At 45.3% G+C, this 14,465-nt stretch overlaps 1 protein-coding gene across 2 annotated transcripts in view; it reads right to left on the bottom strand.

The window, feature by feature from the left end:
- Positions 1-3,846, bottom strand: part of SEC31B (SEC31 homolog B, COPII coat complex component) — a 1,228,966-nt gene extending 1,225,120 nt beyond the window's left edge. The window contains exon 1 of one of the 2 annotated variants that reach the window (XM_069240364.1): positions 3,738-3,846. Coding sequence is in view for 1 of the 2 variants with exons in the window: in XM_069240362.1 (XP_069096463.1) it covers positions 3,573-3,641 (69 nt within the window). In the remaining variant the exon portion in view is untranslated. Of the gene's footprint in view, positions 1-3,572; positions 3,685-3,737 lie in introns of those variants that run through there. The other variant, XM_069240362.1, reaches the window with a different exon arrangement.
- Between the last annotated feature and the right edge of the window lie 10,619 nt (positions 3,847-14,465).

Here is a 14,465-nt window from a genome sequence, read left to right as displayed (position 1 = left end):
GTCTCTCTTGCAGGCAATGCACTGGAAGAGGCTGAAGCCTGGGTATTGTCATAGACAAGCAGGGTGAAACAGATGCTGACACCAAGGCAAAACTTTGCAAAGTAAGAGCTGTCTTCATTCAGCTAAACAAGATCCTGAGCTCCAAGGACCTAACGTTGCAAATCAAGATCAGGCTATTTATAACATATAATTGGTCCTTCGGTAGGAGGCAGAAACTTGGGGGAAAACTGTGACCACCATCAACAAATTTCAGACCTTCATCAACACATGTCTGAGGAAAACCCTCCAAATCCACTGGCCAAACACCATCAGCAACAAAGAACTATAACAGCAGACTTTCCAACTCCCTGCACAAGAAGAAATCATGAAAAGACGGTGGGGCAGGATAAGTCACACTCTTTGTATGCCTGCATCATACACTACCAGGCAAGTCCTCACCTGGAACCCTCAAGGGAAAAGGAAAAAAGGAAGGCCAAGAAACACCTGGCGTCGAGGCTGACTGCAAGGAGATGGGTTACACCTGGAGTCAGATTGAAAGAAAAACCTAGGACAGTTGACTGGAGAGCCCTGTTTGATGGCCTAAACCATTGGCGGAATAGTATTGGGTATCAGTAGGTAAGTACACGCCAGATCTAAACGAAACATGCCATTAGGAGCCCAAAGTGTTGTTATATCTGTGCTGGAAAGTTTTGTGCAAATTCGAATGGCACAAACATTAAGAACAAAATAAAACATACCATGTCTAAGGAAATGCTGACCTAATCATAACTACACTGGCAACTACACTAACACCACTGGTATAACATATATACATATAAAGCCGGTAACTCTACATTGAATTGCTATATTGGGGACCGCTAAATTAATACATAAATACATTTATAAGTGTTTTAAGTACTTAAAACAATTGTCTGCTCTGTATAAGTCTAAACGTTTTTATTTAAATATCTTATTCAGTTTTAAATAAATTGTATTTGGATGTTATGAATAGGTTTGCCAACAGGGTAAATGTCTGGATTGCACAACAGCTCACCAGTTTTTCTGCCCGACTACCTTTTGCCAACTTAACAGCTTAATACTTGGAGATGTCCCTGTAGGAATACAAATTATATCCAGATCAGGACTGGCTGCTCCTAGGCATATGCTAGAAAAAATGATTTTTGTGCTTCACTGCTCGACATGTGGGAACCAAGTACAGCTGGGAACTATGTACTGCATATCCCTGAAAAGCCAAGGTTGGTAGTTTTGGTGCCCTACACCTTCTAGCAAAAAGGAATGAAATAATTTGCCAATTTAAGGTGAAAAGACTCAAGGAAAGACAAGCAGAAAAGATCCTCAAAGCTGTGAACATCTTTCAAAAGGAGCAGACTCTATTTGCTCTGCCTGGAACATAAGAAGCTAGACAGTGGGACTAAACTCACTGAAGAGGAAACTGAAGCACACAGCAACTCCAACCCCAAAACAACACCCTGCATGCAGCTATGTCAGCACATTCTCCTACATACAGCAATTTATTAATGTTCTATGTTCTTTACTGAAGGCTCTAAACGAATGGATCAAAGAACACAAAACTCTCTTACGACACCACCAGTGATTTTTTTTTTTTTTTTTTTTTTATAAACAAAGACTTAATCCAGCAGTTGCTTTTCCTACTTGCCCTTTGTCTCGACTGGAGCTTTCTCATCATTCAAAGGTTGGTTCAATTTGAGCGCCTGATAAAGCCAAAGGAAAGCACTTCAAACAGATTTCAGAACATGTTTTTACAACTACTCAAGGTTACTGGCACTAATTACAAACGCTCAAGCACATAGCTCTATAAAAACGACCTTCATTTTTAAGTCAAATGTTTTATACTTTCTGCTACATACTTTTTACCAGTGTCTACACTTAATACATTTTACTATTTTGAAAACCTTTGGTACAGAAAAAGTCAGTTACAATCTTAAACTATGTTGTATTGTACTTTAGAGGGTTTTTTCTAACCCTCCTGCATCTCATGAAGGAATAATCCTTATGCTGCCAGGAATGCAAGGGATTAGGGTTGTAAACCTTGGTCTGAATGATTGAAATATTATTACAGCCATTTTCCCTAATCTCTTGAATCAGGCAACAAGGCAACAAGTCCTGGGCCAGGTGACAATTCATGCATATATCCTGATGACCAGCATTTAATCAAGATGAGAGCCTAGAGTCAAACCATAAATGGAGCCATGGGTTCTGCAGAAAGTTAAATACACACTCTGTTTTGTTATCAATAGACTCAGACATACCTACCCATCCACAGAGGTGCATCGTCTCATAAGGGTAGCAGGAAAACACAAGATGGATCTCATCTATACAGTGGTGACACCATCCTGAAAACAATCTATTAGAGCCAGGCCCCACTTTCCTTTAGCAGCTGAACTCCGAATCCTGCATAAAAAAGACCTAAGGCAGAATACCTTTCTGGTGACACTCATTTCTCCTTCCCATTCCTCTTTTCCCCCAGGTATACCTTCCTGTTAATATTTTCTCTACTGATTGTCCTGGTTAGTGATTGCTGTGACAAGGTTATTTTTGTATGTGGCAAAATAATTATGGATGTGTCGCATTTGCCACATACTACATCATGTGTTGCGTCATCTACAGATTTTTTTTAAAAAAACGTTTCTAGCTCAAACGGATCAAAAGTTACTACAAACGAGGCAATGCATGGAACGCACTTGAATGGTCTTTGAAAAAAGTTGACTAGTCATCTTGCAGTTGTTTATTCCTGCATTGGATTGTAAAATAGCTACTTATGAGGGGAACGCTTTGGCCAGTGTTACCATGAGTAAAAATGAAAAAATAATGAAGAAATTCTACCACAAAGTGTACCTGATTATGCTGCATAATATGCATTTTGGCCACATAATTTAGTCAACCCTGACGCATAATTTGGCCCTTGCCTGTCGTATAATTCGAATAGCTCTGAGTTAAGTGCAGCGTAAATACGTGGCTTTTCAATTGAACCATCTCGTAATAAACGATAGCAGGGTACACAATGAAACGGGGGTAGTTTCTAAAATATACTTTTAAATATGTAGTTTCTTTGGCAGGGAACACAATGAAACGGGTGTAATTTCTAAAATATACTTTTAAATATGTAGAGTTTCTTTGGTAGTGTCACGATTAACTATGGCACTATCTAACACTGTTTAGAACAAGTGAAAGGTGGGGTATGACAATGAAGCAGATTTCGATGTTAGAGTTTGGGTTTAAGGGGATGAAGGCATGATTTGATTGTAATGAGAATTATTTATCACCTGTTAATAGTGTGTTAACAGGGACTAGTAACTTGAGAGAAACACATGGAAGCACTTTGCAGCAAAAGATCGACATGGCACAAACAGAGTGTATTTTATTCGACCACTGGCACTTGTCAGGAGTGAAACACCATAATTAGAGAGCGGTGAGAATACCTGAGAAAAATAATAGCTGGATTTAACTGAGAGGATCTCTCCTGAATAATAGGCTTAATATCGTCGGCCGTGGTTTATCAAACGCAAAAGCAGCGATTAATAACAGTAAACAAATGTTGGCTAATAACTTACGCCGTGGCTATAGCTAAAACAGACAGCTCTATGCCCTTCCTTCACCCCTACTTTCAACCGACAGTACATGCTGGGGCTATCAATGGTTGTGAGTCTGACACCGCATACCCGCCCCCAGCCACTCCTCCCAACGTTACGCTAAGCAGCTTTCCACAGCAAGCAAACCTGTAACCAGTTCCGGTCCCAAACTGAGACTCTGAAGCTCGCTCCTAAAGCCGAAGGCAAAGGGTAGAATCTGGAAGGCGGGAGTCTGCGGACGGAAGCCGGTAGGGGGGCTATACTACACTAATAGAAAATGTTCGGGAAAGAGAAGACGGACTATATCAGCGACGAAGAAATTAAAAGGTAGATCAAGGCAGGGAAAATAAGCAATCTACCGCGCTCTACTAGGCAAAGAGGTTATTTTCAAGTGATGCGAGTGTCTTTTTCGACAGTACGACTCTAACTGTTTAAAAAAAAAAAAAATTAAACAAATAAGGGTTATTACTTATGAGCACACCCAAAAACGTTCTTTGAAATATGTAAAAAGTACAGCGTGTTTTTTAAACGCGCAAACGACACTAAGAAGCTTACGACACTCTGTTTTTATTACAATTGTTCATGTGATCTTTCATGGTAAGCGTTGTTCCTTTCTTGTATGACCGTCATTCGAGTAGTAGTGCATCGGAAAACCTCCACATGGCTGCCATGTTTACACTTCTACGGAATTAGTTGTGCGATTGTAAGTGAATGTACTTATTTGTTACCTGTCATTTTCACGTTTACTCATACTTAAGAATGCATACCACGTATAAAAGAATTCTCCGTGCCCTCATATTTTATGCACCACGGCACGAATTCGATAGCTCGTTTTGAATTTATTGTAATGTTCACATTTTATGTTTGATAACTATCCAGTTCAAAGCGTGATGTGCTGCGCCAGCCCAAGGTTTTCCTTTGAATTCAGAGACTTGTTTAGTCTATTTAATTGTTTATTAATTATTAATATTAATATTTAATTGTTTAGTCTATTATAAAAGAAAGCCTACACGGCCCAGGCTTTAAAGGGAAAACACCTGGAATGGAGCAGCACTTCTTCAGTGAACCTGAGAAACGTGACAGCTATGGGTCCATGTCAAATAGGATTACTTTAGAAGCCAACCCAGAGTCACTGGATGATCATTGAGGATGAGTAGGTAATGTAGATTTTCCTAGTAATTTATGACGGAAAGTCTTAATTTTATTAACCCCTTCGCTGCCAGGCCTTTTCCCCCTCCTGTGCCGAGCCTTTTTTTGGCTATTTGGAGCAGTTCGCGCTTAGGCCCTCATAACTTTTTGTTCACATAAGCTACCCACGCCAAATTTGCGTCCTTTTTTTCCAACATCCTAGGGATTCTAGAGGTACCCAGACTTTGTGGGTTCCCCAGAAGGAGGCCAAGAAATTAGCCAAAAAACAGTGAAAATTTCGTTTTTAAAAAAAAAATGGGAAAAATGGGCTGCAGAAGAAGGCTTGTGGTTTTTCCCCTGAAAAGGGCATCAACAAAGGGTTTGCGGTGCTGAAATCACCAGCTTCCCAGCTTTCAGGAACAGGCAGACTTGAATCAGAAAACCCAATTTTTCAACACAATTTTGGCATTTTACTAGGACATACCCCATTTTTACGATTTTTTGTGCTTTCAGCCTCCTTCCAGTCAGTGACAGAAATGGGCATGAAACCAACGCTGGATCCCAGAAACCGCAACATTTTTGAAAAGTAGACAAAAATCTGAATTCAGCAAGGGGTCATTTGTGTAGATCCTACAAGGGTTTCCTACAGAAAATAACAACTGAAAAAGAAAAATATTGAAATTGAGGTGAAAAAAACATCAATTTTTCTCTACGTTTTACTCTGTAACTTTTTCCAGCAATGTCAGATTTTCGAAAGCACTATACCGTTACGTCTGCTGGACTCTTCTGGTTGCGGGGATATATAGGGCTTATAGGTTCATCAAGAACTCTAGGTACCCAGAGCCAATAAATGACCTGCACCCAGCAGTGGGTTTTCAATCTATGCCGGGTATACAGCAATTCATTTGCTGAAATATAAAGAGTAAGAAATAGCTATCAAGAAAACCTTTGTATTTCCAAAATGGGCACAAGATAAGGTGTTGAGAAGCAGTGGTTATTTGCACATCTCTGAATTCCGGGGTGCCCATACTAGCATGTGAATTACAGGGCATTTCTCAAATAGACGTCTTTTTTACACACTGTCTTACATTTGGAAGGAAAAAATTTAGAGAAAGACAAGGGGCAATAACACTTGTTTTGCTATTCTATGTTCCCCCAAGTCTCCCGATAAAAATGATACCTCACTTGTGTGGGTAGGCCTAGCGCCCGCGACAGGATATGCCCCAAAACACAACGTGGACACATCACAGAAAACAGAGGTGTTTTTTGCAAAGTGCCTACCTGTAGATTTTGGCCTGTAGCTCAGCCGCCACCTAGGGAAACCTACCAAACCTGTGCATTTCTGAAAACTAGAGACCTAGGGGAATCCAAGATGGGGTGACTTGTGTGGCTCGGACCAGGTTCTGTTACCCAGAATCCTTTGCAAACCTCAAAATGTGGCTAAAAAAACACATGTTCCTCACATTTCTGTGGCAGAAAGTTCTGGAATCTGAGAGGAGCCACGAATTTCCTTCCACCCAGCGTTCCCCCACGTCTCCCGATAAAAATGATACCTCACTTGTGTGGGTAGGCCTAGCGCCCGCGACAGGAAATGCCCCAAAGCGCAACGTGGACACAGCCAAATTGGTGAAGGAAAACAGAGGTGTTTTTTGCAAAGTGCCTACCTGTAGATTTTGGCCTGTAGCTCAGCCGCCACATAGGGAAACCTACCAAACCTGTGCATTTCTGAAAACTAGAGACCTAGGGGAATCCAAGATGGGGTGACTTGTGTGGCTCGGACCAGGTTCTGTTACCCAGAATCCTTTGCAAACCTCAAAATTTGGCTAAAAAAACACATGTTCCTCACATTTCTGTGGCAGAAAGTTCTGGAATCTGAGAGGAGCCACAAATTTCCTTCCACCCAGCGTTCCCCCACGTCTCCCGATAAAAATGATACCTCACTTGTGTGGGTAGGCCTAGCGCCCGCGACAGGAAGCGCCCCAAAGCGCAACGTGGACACAGCCAAATTGGTGAAGGAAAACAGAGGTGTTTTTTGCAAAGTGCCTACCTGTAGATTTTGGCCTGTAGCGCAGCCGCCACCTAGGGAAACCTACCAAACCTGTGCATTTCTGAAAACTAGAGACCTAGGGGAATCCAAGATGGGGTGACTTGTGTGGCTCGGACCAGGTTCTGTTACCCAGAATCCTTTGCAAACCTCAAAATGTGGCTAAAAAAACACATGTTCCTCACATTTCTGTGGCAGAAAGTTCTGGAATCTGAGAGGAGCCACGAATTTCCTTCCACCCAGCGTTCCCCCACGTCTCCCGATAAAAATGATACCTCACTTGTGTTGGTAGGCCTAGCGCCCGCGACAGGAAATGCCCCAAAGCGCAACGTGGACACAGCCAAATTGGTGAAGGAAAACAGAGGTGTTTTTTGCAAAGTGCCTACCTGTAGATTTTGGCCTGTAGCTCAGCCGCCACATAGGGAAACCTACCAAACCTGTGCATTTCTGAAAACTAGAGACCTAGGGGAATCCAAGATGGGGTGACTTGTGTGGCTTGGACCAGGTTCTGTTACCCAGAATCCTTTGCAAACCTCAAAATTTGGCTAAAAAACACATGTTCCTCACATTTCTGTGGCAGAAAGTTCTGGAATCTGAGAGGAGCCACAAATTTCCTTCCACCCAGCGTTCCCCCACGTCTCCCGATAAAAATGATACCTCACTTGTGCGGGTAGGCCTAGCGCCCGCGACAGGAAACGCCCCAAAGCGCAACGTGGACACAGCCAAATTGGTGAAGGAAAACAGAGGTGTTTTTTGCAAAGTGCCTACCTGTAGATTTTGGCCTGTAGCGCAGCCGCCACCTAGGGAAACCTACCAAACCTGTGCATTTCTGAAAACTAGAGACCTAGGGGAATCCAAGATGGGGTGACTTGTGTGGCTCGGACCAGGTTCTGTTACCCAGAATCCTTTGCAAACCTCAAAATTTTGCTAAAAAAAACACATGTTTCTCACATTTCTGTGGCAGAAAGTTCTGGAATCTGAGAGGAGCCACGAATTTCCTTCCACGCAGCGTTCCCCCACGTCTCCCGATAAAAATGATACCTCACTTGTGTGGGTAGGCCTAGCGCCCGCGACAGGAAACGCCCCAAAGCGCAACGTGGACACAGCCAAATTGGTGAAGGAAAACAGAGGTGTTTTTTGCAAAGTGCCTACCTGTTGATTTTGGCCTGTAGCTCAGCCTCCACCTAGGGAAACCTACCAAACCTGTGCATTTCTGAAAACTAGAGACCTAGGGGAATCCAAGATGGGGTGACTTGTGTGGCTCGGACCAGGTTCTGTTACCCAGAATCCTTTGCAAACCTCAAAATTTGGCTAAAAAAACACATGTTTCTCACATTTCTGTGGCAGAAAGTTCTGGAATCTGAGAGGAGCCACGAATTTCCTTCCACCCAGCGTTCCCACACGTCTCCCGATAAAAATGATACCTCACTTGTGTGGGTAGGCCTAGCGCCCGCGACAGGAAATGCCCCAAAGCGCAACGTGGACACAGCCAAATTGGTGAAGGAAAACAGAGGTGTTTTTTGCAAAGTGCCTACCTGTAGATTTTGGCCTGTAGCTCAGCCCCCACCTAGGGAAACCTACCAAACCTGTGCATTTCTGAAAACTAGAGACCTAGGGGAATCCATGATGGGGTGACTTGTGTGGCTCGGACCAGGTTCTGTTACCCAGAATCCTTTGCAAACCTCAAAATTTGGCTAAAAAAACACATGTTCCTCACATTTCTGTGGCAGAAAGTTCTGGAATCTGAGAGGAGCCACGAATTTCCTTCCACCCAGCGTTCCCCCACGTCTCCCGATAAAAATGATACCTCACTTGTGTGGGTAGGCCTAGCGCCCGCGACAGGAAATGCCCCAAAGCGCAACGTGGACACAGCCAAATTGGTGAAGGAAAACAGAGGTGTTTTTTGCAAAGTGCCTACCTGTAGATTTTGGCCTGTAGCTCAGCCGCCACATAGGGAAACCTACCAAACCTGTGCATTTCTGAAAACTAGAGACCTAGGGGAATCCAAGATGGGGTGACTTGTGTGGCTCGGACCAGGTTCTGTTACCCAGAATCCTTTGCAAACCTCAAAATTTGGCTAAAAAAACACATGTTCCTCACATTTCTGTGGCAGAAAGTTCTGGAATCTGAGAGGAGCCACAAATTTCCTTCCACCCCACGTCTCCCGATAAAAATGATACCTCACTATGGTGGGTAGGCCTAGCGCCCGCGACAGGAAACGCCCCAAAGCGCAACGTGGACACAGCCAAATTGGTGAAGGAAAACAGAGGTGTTTTTTGCAAAGTGCCTACCTGTAGATTTTGGCCTGTAGCGCAGCCGCCACCTAGGGAAACCTACCAAACCTGTGCATTTCTGAAAACTAGAGACCTAGGGGAATCCAAGATGGGGTGACTTGTGTGGCTCGGACCAGGTTCTGTTACCCAGAATCCTTTGCAAACCTCAAAATTTTGCTAAAAAAACACATGTTTCTCACATTTCTGTGGCAGAAAGTTCTGGAATCTGAGAGGAGCCACGAATTTCCTTCCACCCAGCGTTCCCCCACGTCTCCCGATAAAAATGATACCTCACTTGTGTGGGTAGGCCTAGCGCCCGCGACAGGAAACGCCCCAAAGCGCAACGTGGACACAGCCAAATTGGTGAAGGAAAACAGAGGTGTTTTTTGCAAAGTGCCTACCTGTTGATTTTGGCCTGTAGCTCAGCCGCCACCTAGGGAAACCTACCAAACCTGTGCATTTCTGAAAACTAGAGACCTAGGGGAATCCAAGATGGGGTGACTTGTGTGGCTCGGACCAGGTTCTGTTACCCAGAATCCTTTGCAAACCTCAAAATTTGGCTAAAAAAACACATGTTTCTCACATTTCTGTGGCAGAAAGTTCTGGAATCTGAGAGGAGCCACGAATTTCCTTCCACCCAGCGTTCCCCCACGTCTCCCGATAAAAATGATACCTCCCTTGTGTGGGTAGGCCTAGCGCCCGCGACAGGAAATGCCCCAAAGCGCAACGTGGACACAGCCAAATTGGTGAAGGAAAACAGAGGTGTTTTTTGCAAAGTGCCTACCTGTAGATTTTGGCCTGTAGCTCAGCCGCCACCTAGGGAAACCTACCAAAACTGTGCATTTCTGAAAACTAGAGACCGAGGGGAATCCATGATGGGGTGACTTGTGTGGCTCGGACCAGGTTCTGTTACCCAGAATCCTTTGCAAACCTCAAAATTTGGCTAAAAAAACACATGTTCCTCTCATTTCTGTGGCAGAAAGTTCTGGAATCTGAGAGGAGCCACGAATTTCCTTCCACCCAGCGTTCCCCCACGTCTCCCGATAAAAATGATACCTCACTTGTGTGGGTAGGCCTAGCGCCCGCGACAGGAAACGCCCAAAAGCGCAACGTGGACACAGCCAAATTGGTGAAGGAAAACAGAGGTGTTTTTTGCAAAGTGCCTACCTGTAGATTTTGGCCTGTAGCTCAGCCGCCACCTAGGGAAACCTACCAAACCTGTGCATTTCTGAAAAGTAGAGACCTAGGGGAATCCAAGATGGGGTGACTTGTGTGGCTCGGACCAGGTTCTGTTACCCAGAATCCTTTGCAAACCTCAAAATTTGGCTAAAAAAACACATGTTCCTCACATTTCTGTGGCAGAAAGTTCTGGAATCTGAGAGGAGCCACGAATTTCCTTCCACCCAGCGTTCCCCCACGTCTCCCGATAAAAATGATACCTCACTTGTGTGGGTAGGCCTAGAGCCCGCGACAGGAAACGCCCCAAAGCGCAACGTGGACACAGCCAAATTGGTGAAGGAAAACAGAGGTGTTTTTTGCAAAGTGCCTACCTGTAGATTTTGGCCTGTAGCTCAGCCGCCACCTAGGGAAACCTACCAAACCTGTGCATTTCTGAAAACTAGAGACCTAGGGGAATCCAAGATGGGGTGACTTGTGTGGCTCGGACCAGGTTCTGTTACCCAGAATCCTTTGCAAACCTCAAAATTTGGCTAAAAATACACATGTTCCTCAAATTTCTGTGGCAGAAAGTTCTGGAATCTGAGAGGAGCCACGAATTTCCTTCCACCCAGCGTTCCCCCACGTCTCCCGATAAAAATGATACCTCACTTGTGTGGGTAGGCCTAGCGCCCGCGACAGGAAATGCCCCAAAGCGCAACGTGGACACAGCCAAATTGGTGAAGGAAAACGGAGGTGTTTTTTGCAAAGTGCCTACCTGTAGATTTTGGCCTGTAGCTCAGCCGCCACCTAGGGAAACCTACCAAACCTGTGCATTTCTGAAAACTAGAGACCTAGGGGAATCCAAGATGGGGTGACTTGTGTGGCCCGGACCAGGTTCTGTTACCCAGAATCCTTTGCAAACCTCAAAATTTGGCTAAAAAAACACATGTTCCTCACATTTCTGTGGCAGAAAGTTCTGGAATCTGAGAGGAGCCACGAATTTCCTTCCACCCAGCGTTCCCCCACGTCTCCCGATAAAAATGATACCTCACTTGTGTGGGTAGGCCTAGCGCCCGCGACAGGAAACGCCCCAAAGCGCAACGTGGACACAGCCACATTGGTGAAGGAAAACAGAGGTGTTTTTTGCAAAGTGCCTACCTGTAGATTATGGCCTGTAGCTCAGCCGCCACCTAGGGAAACCTACCAAACCTGTGCATTTCTGAAAACTAGAGACCTAGGGGAATTCAAGATGGGGTGACTTGTGTGGCTCGGACCAGGTTCTGTTACCCAGAATCCTTTGCAAACCTCAAAATTTGGCTAAAAAAACACATGTTTCTCACATTTCTGTGGCAGAAAGTTCTGGAATCTGAGAGGAGCCACGAATTTCCTTCCACCCAGCGTTCCCCCACGTCTCCCGATAAAAATGATACCTCACTTGTGTGGGTAGGCCTAGCGCCCGCGACAGGAAATGCCCCAAAGCGCAACGTGGACACAGCCAAATTGGTGAAGGAAAACAGAGGTGTTTTTTGCAAAGTGCCTACCTGTAGATTTTGGCCTGTAGCTCAGCCGCCACCTAGGGAAACCTACCAAACCTGTGCATTTCTGAAAACTAGAGACCTAGGGGAATCCAAGATGGGGTGACTTGTGTGGCCCGGACCAGGTTCTGTTACCCAGAATCCTTTGCAAACCTCAAAATTTGGCTAAAAAAACACATGTTCCTCACATTTCTGTGGCAGAAAGTTCTGGAATCTGAGAGGAGCCACGAATTTCCTTCCACCCAGCGTTCCCCCACGTCTCCAGATAAAAATGATACCTCACTTGTGTGGGTAGGCCTAGCGCCCGCGACAGGAAATGCCCCAAAGCGCAACGTGGACACAGCCAAATTGGTGAAGGAAACAGAGGTGTTTTTTGCAAAGTGCCTACCTGTAGATTTTGGCCTGTAGCTCAGCCGCCACCTAGGGAAACCTACCAAACCTGTGCATTTCTGAAAACTAGAGACCTAGGGGAATCCAAGATGGGGTGACTTGTGTGGCTCGGACCAGGTTCTGTTACCCAGAATCCTTTGCAAACCTCAAAATTTGGCTAAAAAAACACATGTTCCTCACATTTCTGTGGCAGAAAGTTCTGGAATCTGAGAGGAGCCACGAATTTCCTTCCACCCAGCGTTCCCCCACGTCTCCCGATAAAAATGATACCTCACTTGTGTGGGTAGGCCTAGCGCCCGCGACAGGAAATGCCCCAAAGCGCAACGTGGACACAGCCAAATTGGTGAAGGAAAACAGAGGTGTTTTTTGCAAAGTGCCTACCTGTAGATTTTGGCCTGTAGCTCAGCCGCCACCTAGGGAAACCTACCAAACCTGTGCATTTCTGAAAACTAGAGACCTAGGGGAATCCAAGATGGGGTGACTTGTGTGGCCCGGACCAGGTTCTGTTACCCAGAATCCTTTGCAAACCTCAAAATTTGGCTAAAAAAACACATGTTCCTCACATTTCTGTGGCAGAAAGTTCTGGAATCTGAGAGGAGCCACGAATTTCCTTCCACCCAGCGTTCCCCCACGTCTCCCGATAAAAATGATACCTCACTTGTGTGGGTAGGCCTAGCGCCCGCGACAGGAAATGCCCCAAAGCGCAACGTGGACACAGCCAAATTGGTGAAGGAAAACAGAGGTGTTTTTTGCAAAGTGCCTACCTGTAGATTTTGGCCTGTAGCTCAGCCGCCACCTAGGGAAACCTACCAAACCTGTGCATTTCTGAAAAGTAGAGACCTAGGGGAATCCAAGATGGGGTGACTTGTGTGGCTCGGACCAGGTTCTGTTACCCAGAATCCTTTGCAAACCTCAAAATTTGGCTAAAAAAACACATGTTCCTCACATTTCTGTGGCAGAAAGTTCTGGAATCTGAGAGGAGCCACGAATTTCCTTCCACCCAGCGTTCCCCCACGTCTCCCGATAAAAATGATACCTCACTTGTGTGGGTAGGCCTAGCGCCCGCGACAGGAAACGCCCCAAAGCGCAACGTGGGCACATCACATTTTTTCATTGAAAACAGTGCCTACCTGTAGATTTTGGCCTCTAGCTCAGCCGGCACCTAGGGAAACCTACCAAACCTGTGCATTTCTGAAAACTAGAGGCCTAGGGGAATCCAAGATGGGGTGACTTGTGTGGCTCGGACCAGGTTCTGTTACCCAGAATCCTTTGCAAACCTCAAATTCTGTCTAAAAAAAAACATTCTCCACACATTTCGGTGACAGAAAGTTCTGGAATCTGAGTGGAGCCACAAATTTCCTTCCACCCAGCGTTCCCCCAAGTCTCCTGATAAAAATGATACCTCACTTGTGTGGGTGGGCCAGGTGCCTGCAACAGAATAAGGCCCAAAACTTGTAGAGATAGAGGGGATAGCACAGCAAGTTTATAAGGACATATTCTTTTATACATCTTTAGACTGACTCTGCTTTGGGGACCCACATAAGTGAGGTGTCATTTTACTTGGGAGGCTGAGGGGAACACTGGGGAGTAGGAATTTTGTGCTGAAGTGGTGATCCTACGAAGAAAAGTCAGGAAAATATGCTTTTTTTAAGCACATTGAGGTTTACAGAGGAGTCTGGGTAAGAAAATGTTGGGGGATCCACGCAAGCCACACCTCCCTGGACTCCTTGGGGTGTCTAGTTTTATAAAATGCCTGGGTTTGGTAGGTTTCCCTAGATGAAGGCCGCACACAGGACCAAAAACATAGGTGCCCTCTCCCCCCCAAACACAGGTAGTTTTGTAATATATCGTTTTGATGTGCCCACATACGTCCGTGATGTGCCAAACACTAAAATTTTGAAAAGAAACAGTTAGGTTATGTGAAAAAGACCCCTCACCCACCAACCAAGTTGGTGGGAGCTTCATCATCGGGGTCCCACCTGAGGCACCTAGCGTGTCACAGGTGTGCTGCGACGCCTGATTACAGCGGAGCAAGTTTTGTCATTTTTACCACACATACTGGTTGGATTTGGCACGAGGGTGAGTGATGGTTCAGTGGATCAAATTTTACTAACAAGAGCTTTCACAAAAATGAAATGCACTGTTAGTAACTGAAAGGCAAAAAACTGAACCAATGACTCACAGCTCGTGAGCTGTAAAGCCGCGACAAGGCACCAACCGCTTTACAGTCCATTCACACAACTTTCATACATGACACACACAAGGCCATTCACACCGCCAGCCACGGGCCCAGCACATTACAACACTCACATCGACAGACAGCGCCACTCAAGGGCCCATCACTTAC

The sequence above is a fragment of the Pleurodeles waltl genome, chromosome 6 (genome assembly GCF_031143425.1).
Source record: "Pleurodeles waltl isolate 20211129_DDA chromosome 6, aPleWal1.hap1.20221129, whole genome shotgun sequence".
NCBI lineage: Eukaryota > Metazoa > Chordata > Amphibia > Caudata > Salamandridae > Pleurodeles > Pleurodeles waltl.
This window is presented reverse-complemented; position numbering and strand designations above follow the sequence as displayed.